This window comes from Sturnira hondurensis, unplaced genomic scaffold (assembly GCF_014824575.4).
Source record: "Sturnira hondurensis isolate 20B ecotype Veracruz unplaced genomic scaffold, ASM1482457v3 Scaffold0006413, whole genome shotgun sequence".
In the NCBI taxonomy this organism is placed as follows: domain Eukaryota; kingdom Metazoa; phylum Chordata; class Mammalia; order Chiroptera; family Phyllostomidae; genus Sturnira; species Sturnira hondurensis.
Window position 1 is genome coordinate 52,944,384 of NW_028079044.1, and position 9,484 is coordinate 52,953,867.

Here is a 9,484-nt window from a genome sequence, read left to right on the forward strand (position 1 = left end):
AAGAGCTCTCTTCCGGGGGCACAAGTGGCCCTGCTGCCCCACCAGCACAGACCCCCTCCAGGGTCTGCAGCCACTGTCTGGCTGGCAGGGTGACCAGGAGACCCAGTCCCACACTTCTTGGTGTCACATCCAGTCCAGTGGGCCCAACCTAAGACTGTTTGGGAAAACAGTCTGAGGCTGTAACCCCACTGAACCCGTGAGACACGGGGCAGCAGTGGGCAGGGCAATGGGGGGATGGACATTCAGAGGCTGCAGTGCTCTCTGCAAGAAGCTCAGGGAGGCCAGGTGGGCAGAGGCACTTCCTGGAGCCAGCGCCCACCTCATAGGATGGCCCTGCAGGGCCCGGCCAACCAGAGCCTGCACCCCGAGAACCTCCCTCTGCCTGGGAGCTCCAGCGGTGAGCCCTTTGCCCCAAAGCACCCCAGGAGCAGCAGTGGGGGGTGCAAGCCGGAGCCACATACCGCTGCTGGTCCTGGAAGCAGCCCCAAGGACGGACACTGCTCAGCTGGCCCACCCACAGCGTTTATTGATCGGCCACAACATGCCAGGACGAGAGCAGTTCGTGAGGGCAGGACACATGCCCATGGCCCGGGGTCCAGGCTGAGGGGGACCCGCCTGCCCAGCCCTCCCCCAGCTCCACCTGCCCAGCCAGGTCCAGCGGGAGAAGAGGCGCTTGCCAGGAGTGCCCGCCCGTCTCCTGACGGCCACTGTGGGCAGCCCGGGCAGTGGTGCCTGGCTCCACTGCCAACCTCCCACTACACGTCAGGCTCTGATTCAGTGGGGCAGGGGCACAAGTCTGGAAGTGACACAAGATGACACAGCAGTGAGGGGTGGCGGGGGCACCCGGTGCAAAGGAAGCACTGACAGCCGGGGCGGCGAGGACACTCAGGCCACGGGCTCCTGTCCTGTCTTCACACACACACTTGGGCAGGACACACGTCCACGCAGCCTCGTGCCAGCAGCTGCGCCACCCGCGTCTGGAAAGCTGTGAAACGTTCGTGTTCCCTAGGCTCTCACAGAACCATGGTCTCCCGGAGGGACGGCCAACAAACAATGACAATGGTGGGTCCCTCCAGCTGCCACGGCACGACTTCAAGAAGGGGGTGGAGTTCCAGGGCAGAGCCTCAAAGAGACGCAGAAAAGCACCCCATCACGTGTGCAGGAGGGCGAGCCGTGCCGCCGGCCTCCAGGGGATGAAGGCCCGGCAGCACCAACGGAGAAGCCGTTCGGCCGTGAGACGAAGGAAGAGCCGCCTCGCCAACAGCCGGGATGCCACCTGTCCCCAGCTCTCACCCAGGCGCGGACGGCCCCGACAGAAGGTCAGTTACTGTAAGAGGCCAGCGTAGCACGTCTCCCCGTCCCTGGTGTATGTGCGAACCTTGGACCCATTTCTGAAGCCCCCATCAGGACTGCTGTGCGTGAAGGCCGTGAAACGTGGGATTCCGGGGGACGTGGGACCCTGGGCTCCGGGTGCAGAGACGAGGCACTGGGGACGGCACAGGGCCCGAGGTCCTCCGTTGGGCACCGACAGTTTGGCCCCACGCTCCCGCTAGCTTAGGCAAAGCTGTTCAACCAGGCCAGCGTGCCGCCCACATCCTGGTCTGAACCCAAGGTCGGGGTGGGGCGTGCTGGAAACTCGGAGGAACTTTCAGGAAAGTCTCATGCCTCTAAGTGCGATCGCACCAAGAGTGGGGACATGTACACAGGCTGGTGACAGGTGACCTATATAAACATAAGCAGGGACTCTGCTGACAAGGTCACACACTGGGTTCCCGCCCCCGGGGACAGGCCCTTGGGGCCCACCTAACACAGGCATAGCCACCAGACCAGGAGCCCGAACCCCGTGGGAGGGAGTGGGGGCGTCTTGGGCTGGCTCTGGCTAGCCTCTCAAGTGGCAGCAGCTACTGCCACCGGCTGGCCGGAGTGCTGGGACAGAGACACCCGTGTGTTCATTCAGGGTGAGGTTTGCCAGCAACCACAGACCACCATCTGCCTGCCAGTCCCGGGCTCCAGCAGGGAGGCTCTGGGATGTTTTCAGTTGGTGGCTCTTCCAAAGCCTCTCCTCACGTCCCGGGACGGGGCAGTTAACAGGTCAACTGGGATGCGGGGGGCTGCATGCACCTCGGCACTCACGCCCCACGACGGCTCCCGCCAGGCGGCACCACTCAGCCACCCTGCTGGGCGGCGTCAGTCCTCGCCCTCGGTGGATGGGGTGGAGCCCACAGTGGAACAGGCCCCCTCGTGCTCCTGGGGAGCTTCCAGCTTGACCAGGGCCCCGAAGGCAGGACACTGCCACCGCCCCTGCCGATGCCGCGTGAACACCATGCGCAGCGCGCGCAGCTGCCCCAGCTCCTGCACCGTGAAGCACGGCTGCCCCTCAGCAAAGCGGAGCACCGTGTCGAAGGCCATGGCCGCCTGCTCCCAGGCTGCCTCCTCGCCCTCCCTGGTGGCTTCGGCCTGGCCATTCTTCTCAGCCTGCTCTGGCTGGCCCTGTGCTGGGCACGCAGCTCCAGCCCCCTGCCCTGGCCCAGCCCGCTCAGCAGCCACGCTCCCGTGGAGCCTGCTGCTGGACCGGGACCGGGCTGCCCTCCCGAGCTCCAGGACGTGAGCAAAAGTCTGGTGGTGCAGCCTGGCTCCAAGGTACTCAGGCTCCTCCTCGGAAGACGAACCTTCGGCCAGCGCAGCTGCGGGCCACAGCTTCCTCCAGGCCCGGCTGAAAACGGCACCGGGCACAGCGTCCCAGGCACAGGCCACGCTGCAGAGGGCGTCATTCACGGCGTGGCGTGAGTGGGAGCCCTGCGGTGTGGCTGGGGGGCTGACGAAATTCCTCATGAAGCCCCGACGGATGCCCTGGTCCATGGGCTGGAGCAGGGAGGCGGCGCCAGCGGGCAGGAAGATGGTGCAGATGTTCTCAGAGACCAGCTCGGGCTCCTGTGGGTGGGCCCGGGAGCTGTCCAGCAGGAGGACGGCTTTGCTGCCCTCAGGCAGACCCAGGGCTTGGAAGTGCTCTCTCACCGAGGGGGCGAAGATGTGATGGAACCAGTCAGAGAAGACCGCCCTGTCTGCCCACGCGTTCCCATGAGCCCGGTAGGCCACGGACAAGTGCTGGATGCTTCTGGAAGCCCGGGGGCCGCTACATTTCCCGATCACCAAGGGCTTGATTCTGTGGGAGCCTGTGGCGTTGGCACACATGAGGACGGTCAGTCTGTCCCTGCTCTGCCTGCCCCTGGGCACCGGCCCGCCCTCCGGGCCAGGCCAGCACTGCCAGGAGAGGCCAGTCTCGTCAGCGTTGTACACCTGCTCCGGTGTCAGGCCGTGCTCCACGGTCAGGCTCCGGAAGAACCCACAGAACTGCTCGGCCGCTTGGTGGTCGGCCGCCTGCTTTTCACTGGACGCGTCCAGCTTCTTAATGCCGTGTCTGGCCTTAAAGCGCCACAGCCAGCCACCAGAAAACACGCAGGGCTCAGTGAGCTGCATCTGCGCATAGAAGTCCTTGGCCTTCTCGATGAGCATGGGGCCCGAGACAGGCACACCCTCGGCGCGCCTGCCCAGGAACCACTCGTACAGCACGCGGTCCAGGTGCTCGAGCTTGGGCGTGTGCAGGGTGCGCCGCCGCTCCAGGGCCTTATTGGAGGCGGAGCTGGCGAAGAAGCGCAGCAGCTGGGCCTTGTGGGCCTTGATGTCGTACAGCGTGGACATGCCCACGTTGTACTCCTGCATGAGCGCCTTCCTGCTCTCGCCCTTCTCCAGTCGGGCGCAGATGTCCATCTTCTCCTTCAGCGTCAGCACCACCCTCTTGCGTTTTGCCCCCGGGCCCCTCCCAGCAGCCTGCTTGGAGGCCATGTGGAGGAAGGCAGCTTGACCCACACAGGTGGGCGGGCAGGTGGACAGGGGACGCGTGCCTGAGCTGGGAGCCTCCTGCCTCCCCTTCCCCTCCTCCTGCTCCCCCCTTGGCCCCCCGGTCCGCTAGTCCCCCTGGGTGCCTCTCCCGGGGCCCGCGACCTCTGGCCTCGGCTGTCCCCTGTCTTCCACTCTGGCAACGTGGCCAGCTCCTGGACCCTCTAGAGTTATACTGCCCCTACACTATTCCACTCCGCTGAGACCTGTGGTCTTCTCTGCAGGACGGGGGCCGCTTCTCCCTCAACCACAGACTGGAGTGGTGGGGCCCCGGGAGCTGGCTCGGGCTAGCCGGCTGCACTGTCTGAGCCAGGGTGCCACTCTCCGGGGCTGGAGGCACTGCTTCACACGCATCCTGAGTGGGAACTGGAAAGCAGAGGGAGACAAAAAACAATGTCACAGAGCATGGCCTGGGCTGCCCGTAAACGCATCCTCATAACTGCACGCACCGGGGAGCTGCAGCCTAAACAAGTGATGGGAAATGACCGGCACACAAGCTGCCCAGCAACTGACCCCACAGCCCGGGCTGCCCAGCTCTCTGCCCAGCCCCGGGCGTGCTGGGTATGCTGGTTCTTTCCAGCTTCTACCATGCCAGCTGAGCCGTCATGGCCCCTTCCAGCTAGACAATTCCATCCTATCACAAGAATTCCCTGAACCTCCCATGGCCCTCCCTACACCACTCAGCAGGCTGCAGAGCATACCGGACGCATCCTTGCTGGCCCAGGGCAACCTGGGAGTCAGGGCCCTGGGACGCCAACACCCTCCAGCCGCCGAGGGCCAAAGAGCTGTGGCCCGGACACTGGCCGCCCAGCGGGGGTGCTCTAAGCAGGGGCCTGCTCCAGCAGTCTTGTCCCCTGCCCACCCACGGCCTGGCCTCAGTCCCACACCCTTCTCTCTCACAGAGGGAATCAGCCGCTCAGCAGCCCTCCAGCCACCCATCACCGTGCCCCACCCCCAAAGTGAAAGGCAGGCAGGGCTCCCACCCACCTTCCTTCCAAACCCTCCTTTTGGCTGCTTCTTCCAACTTTGAGCAGCTGGTGCAGCCAGAGGACAAGTCACAAGTGGAGCACGAAAATGGGGCCCTTTGGGACCACAGCTCAAAAGAAAAGTTTCTTCAAACACAAATCTGGGCCGGTCAGCAGCTGGCTCTAAGCATGCACGGGCACCCTCCCGAACCATCTCTGGTCTGCAAGACTGGAGGGAAGGTGCCGCACACAGGGACGCTGCTCACACCCTACCCACCAAGGGTGGCAGCGTGATGCTGTGCCAGGTGGCCCTGTGGGAGCTCAGGGAAGTAAAGGCACAATCCACTTTTAGGGAGGTGTTTAATACAAAACCGGCTTAGAAACCAGGAGGACATGGGACCCGAGAGGAAGGGCAGGGCGGCCGGAAGAGGTGTCCTGGAGGCTCAGCACCAGGGATGCGCTCAAGACGGATAGTGCCTCAGGGGAACATGCAGATGTGTGCGGGGCGACACGGGACAGCCTCGTGAGGCAAAATCCTCCTCTAAAGATGAAATTCAGATGTTACTTCTGAAGCCGTTTCTTCCACCTAAAAGCGCCACAACACAGCAAGAGAAACCACGGAGGGCCCAGCCTCGCTGCTTCCCCGGAGGCACCACCGCCCAGGCGGGTGGACACAGCCAGCTGTGAACATGTTACCCTCTGGTGCCCAAGGAAACTGGAAAAAAAAACGGGGGGAGGACAAAAGGGGAGAGAGTTGGGGCGGGAGGGAGGAAGCCCGCAGACACAAGTAGACTTTGCCAGTCCTTAAAAGCCCGCGGGCGTTACGGGGAGGAGCAGCGGTCTGTAGGGGCAGAAGGAGCTATCAGCGAGAAACACTCCAGAAGTTTTCCGGAGATAGAGGAAGCGATGGTCTTGGGGGCGAGAAGGATGGGGGCGCGGGGCGATAAGGGACCCAAACAGCGGGTGCGCATCCTGCAGGGAGGGCGCCTGAGGTTGGGAAGCGACCTCGAGGGTCTGGAGTGTACAAACCCGGGGCCCATCTCCGAGGAACAAGGGCGGAGGGTCCCGGGCAGGGCGCGCGCGCGCGGCGGGAGGAAAGTGTTTTTATTCCGGGGCCAGGTCTGGGGCAAGGGCAAACCAAAAAGGAAAAACAGAAAGTCAGTCTGCGGTGGTTTCTCCCCGGGAAGGGAGGTGCCTCGGCGGCTGGTAGCATCGGCAGGCAGGACCCAGGGGTCCGGACCCGGCGCCACCGCCCGGCTCGGACCGAGGGCTGCAGGGAAGGCTCGGAGCTGGCGGCTCGGCCCGGGTCCCTGCGGGGCGGTGGCGGAGAGCTCTGCCCTGGGCCCGGAGTGCGGCTCCTGGCAGTACTGCCCGCCCGAGGGCACCCGCGCGTTCCCCCGGCCGGGCCCCACTCACCTGCCGGCCGGGAGCCGCCACCGCCACCGGAAGTCCCGGCGCGCAGCCCGCCGCCGGGCCACGCCCCTCCAACTCCCCATCACTTCCGGGACGCTCTAGGCATCCCGGAGCTCTCTTTTCTCAGTGGCATCGCGGGAGGCCGCGAGGGTGCGGGATGTAGAGAGCGGGGCGGCCAGGGGTGGGCCCCGACGGTCTTGGCCCCGGGCGCGCGGTGCGCCTCGACTTGTCTGTCTCTAGCGTGGGCGCGAGGTGGCTCTGCTTTCGTGATGGGGGCGCCCTGTGTCGAAGCGTTCGGGACCCTGACAGTCCGGTCAGGGGCCTACAGGAGTCTCCGAGCTCCCGCCCGCCCGTAGGGAGTCTCCCGCTCCAGCCCCCACCGTCGTCGTCGTCGTCCTACCCAGCCCTCTTCTTAGCAGGGGCCTCGCCCGTTCCTAATTTTGGTGATTCCTGTGGGATTTGATAGGTCTGAGTTGCTGAGACTGGGAGGAGATTGAGTTGGTCCTGTAATGACTTGAGATCTTGATGACCTTGAGTTGGGGTGAATATTTGGCATGTGGGACAAATGGGAACCTGGGAACCAGAGTGCGGACTGCAGTGGGCTGAGTAATGCACCCCCTCACCCCACTGTCCCACGTTCTAATCCCCAGAAGCTGTGAATGCGTCACCTACCGAGGCAACGGGAATTTTGCACATACTATTAAGGCTCTGGACTGGGGGACAGTATCCCGATAATCGGGGAAGGCCCCAGGTCACCCCAGGGTCCTATAAGAGGGAGGACGGAGGGCACGTCAGAGAAGACAGTGACGACAGAAGCTGAGGGAGGAAGCAGATAGGAATGGCAGACAAGCGGTGCTGCGTGGGCTTCGTGGTGAAGGGCGGGGCCACGAGCCAAGGCTTGCAGGCGCCTCCGGAGGCTGGAAAATGCAAAATTCAGGGAGCAGAGTTGCCCTGGAGCCTCCAAGAGGAATGAGCCCAGCCAACAACTTGGTTTCGGCTTATCTGAGACTGCAAGTCCCCAGAACTGCAAGTCCATAAATGTCTGTCGTTTTGAACCCACCAAGTTCATGGTCATTTGTCACAGCAGCAGCAGTAGCAGGGAACCAATCAGCTTCCATCCCTCCCTCCTTCATTTCCTCCCCTGGCCCCCACCTCCTGGTCCTCCTTCCTCGCTCTCTCCTGCTGATTCCTCGGCTCTGTCCTGTTCATCTGCACCCACTCCCTGGGCAGCCCCTCCATCCTCCTGCTGGCTGTACACACCAGCAAAGGCTGAGGGCTCCGCAGTGGGCATCTACTGCCAGCACCCCTGCCACGAACTCTGACCCCTAGGTTTCATGCCCTCCTCCAGGGAGCTTTCAAAAGACACCACAGACATCTCTCCTAAGCCTGAGCCCTCACCCTGCTGCCAGGCTTCCCACTCGGTGTCGGCAAACCTCACAGGGAGGGCTCCACACAGGGAGGCAGCAAAACCTCCCAGTCATCCTTGTCCTCTGTGTCCCTTCCCCCCACCAGGAACTGGGCTGGGCTCTGCCCCTCCACAGCCATGTAATGGCCGTCCTGCCCCGGCTCTGCCTCGCAGTTGCCTGGTCCCTGACCTTTGCTTGTGCTTCAAGCCCCCCTGTCAGCCAGTGTCACTGCGTGCCGACACACCCCAGAACTCAGTGGCTTGGGACAGCACCCGCCTGGCTGCTCACAGTTCCATGTGCCGTGGTTCAGGCATGCTACAGGTAGACGTGCGTGGCAGAAGGGCACGTGAGGGGGCTGGAGCCCAGGACTGTTCCTCACAGTGTCTCCTGGGACATCGAGGGTGTCCCCAGGAAGGCCTGCTCCATCCCTGTGTGTGACAGTCAGTCTGCTGGTGCTCGGTGTACATGGGGCACCCCCAGCACCCCCCCCCCATCCCTCTGGGACCTTCTGGCCTTGCCTAAAGGACTGGGTCCACTCAGGCAGAGAGGGGAGGGGTCAGAAACAGGAGGACAAGGAAGAGCACCCACCGGTGTCCTCTGGGGCGGGGCACTGTTGTCCCTGCCTGCAGCCCTTGGCCTGGAGGCGGGGCTAGACCCAGCCAAGCCCCTCCCCCAGGTTCTGGTGGCTGAGGGTGGGGACACCTTGCCAGCTAGGCCCTTAGGGGAGGGCCTTTGGGTGATGAGTTTCTCACAGCAAAGAAGGGGCTCAGGCCGAGGGAGCTCCGGCAGCCCGCACCCAGCTGGCAGAGCCAGTGGTGGTTCAAGTGCGGGCGGTGCCGCAGCCTCAGGGCACTGCAGTGCTCCAGCGGCCAGGACCTCCGGGTGGGCGGAGCTCCCCGCAGAGCCCACCCCCCCACCCCCACCCCGGGGCCTGGCCCCTCTGCTAGCCGGAGCAGGGAGGCCAGAGCTCTCTGAGCTGCTCTGGCCCTCTCCCCAGTTACTTTGGGCCACAGGGGACTGGGCAGGCAGGTGGAGGGCCGAGAGAGGCTAGGAAAGCCTGGAGTCCCAGAAGGTGACCTCGGAGCGGTGGGAAGGAGGGGCTCAGGATGAGTCCCACTGAACCGGGACCCACAGACCATCTTTGTGAGATGTGGACACACTCCTGCCTGAAGCTGGCTCCCCGCCGGCCATTAGCCTGGTGCCTGGGAAGCCTTTGAGTTTATCTGAGCCAAACTGACAATTGCCAGGAAGGAAAATCTCATAGATTTAGAAAATGCTCCAGAGAAGGGCAGTTTTGCAGCTGATGTTCTACGTTGGAATCAAAGGAGGAGACGTGAGCTAGAGTCACGTGGAATCCATGGGTGACAGATGACGGGGGCAGGTGAAAGCAAAGTGGGAAGCCCTGGGATTGGACGGAGACTCAAGTGGAGAGCTGAGAGCTTTCTCCCCACTGGTGGGGAGAGGACAGCCAACGTCTAACTGAGAGGTAATATGCCGGGAACCAGATAACTGAGGGGCTCCGAGGTCTCCTGCTCCAGGCAGTGACTGTGCCCTGGCCTTTGCCAACTGCCCTCCGGGATCTGCTCTGAGAGGGAGGTCTGTGTTCGGACCATCCCATGGGGTTACCTGTGGGCTCCGAGTGTGTAGGGCCCACCGTGCTGGCCTCCCCTGGGCCTGTCAGGGTCAGTCTGCAGCCCCTTGTTCGTCCACTGTGAGAGCAGACAAGCTATGTGCTTCCAAATGCAGCGGGGGGACGGGCACCCCCACGCCACAAGGGAGAGAGTGGAAGAAGGAAGGGGTGGT

General features: G+C 63.6%; 1 protein-coding gene across 1 annotated transcript; it reads right to left on the reverse strand.

The window, feature by feature from the left end:
• Positions 1-504: 504 nt before the first annotated feature.
• On the reverse strand, positions 505-6,618 carry JRK (Jrk helix-turn-helix protein). The gene is made up of 2 exons (XM_037048637.1): positions 6,279-6,618; positions 505-4,263 (listed from the first exon to the last, which is right to left on the reverse strand). The coding sequence occupies exon 2, from the start codon at positions 3,841-3,843 to the stop codon at positions 2,188-2,190; it is 1,656 nt and encodes a 551-aa protein (XP_036904532.1). The 5' UTR covers positions 3,844-4,263; positions 6,279-6,618; the 3' UTR covers positions 505-2,187.
• Positions 6,619-9,484: the final 2,866 nt, after the last annotated feature.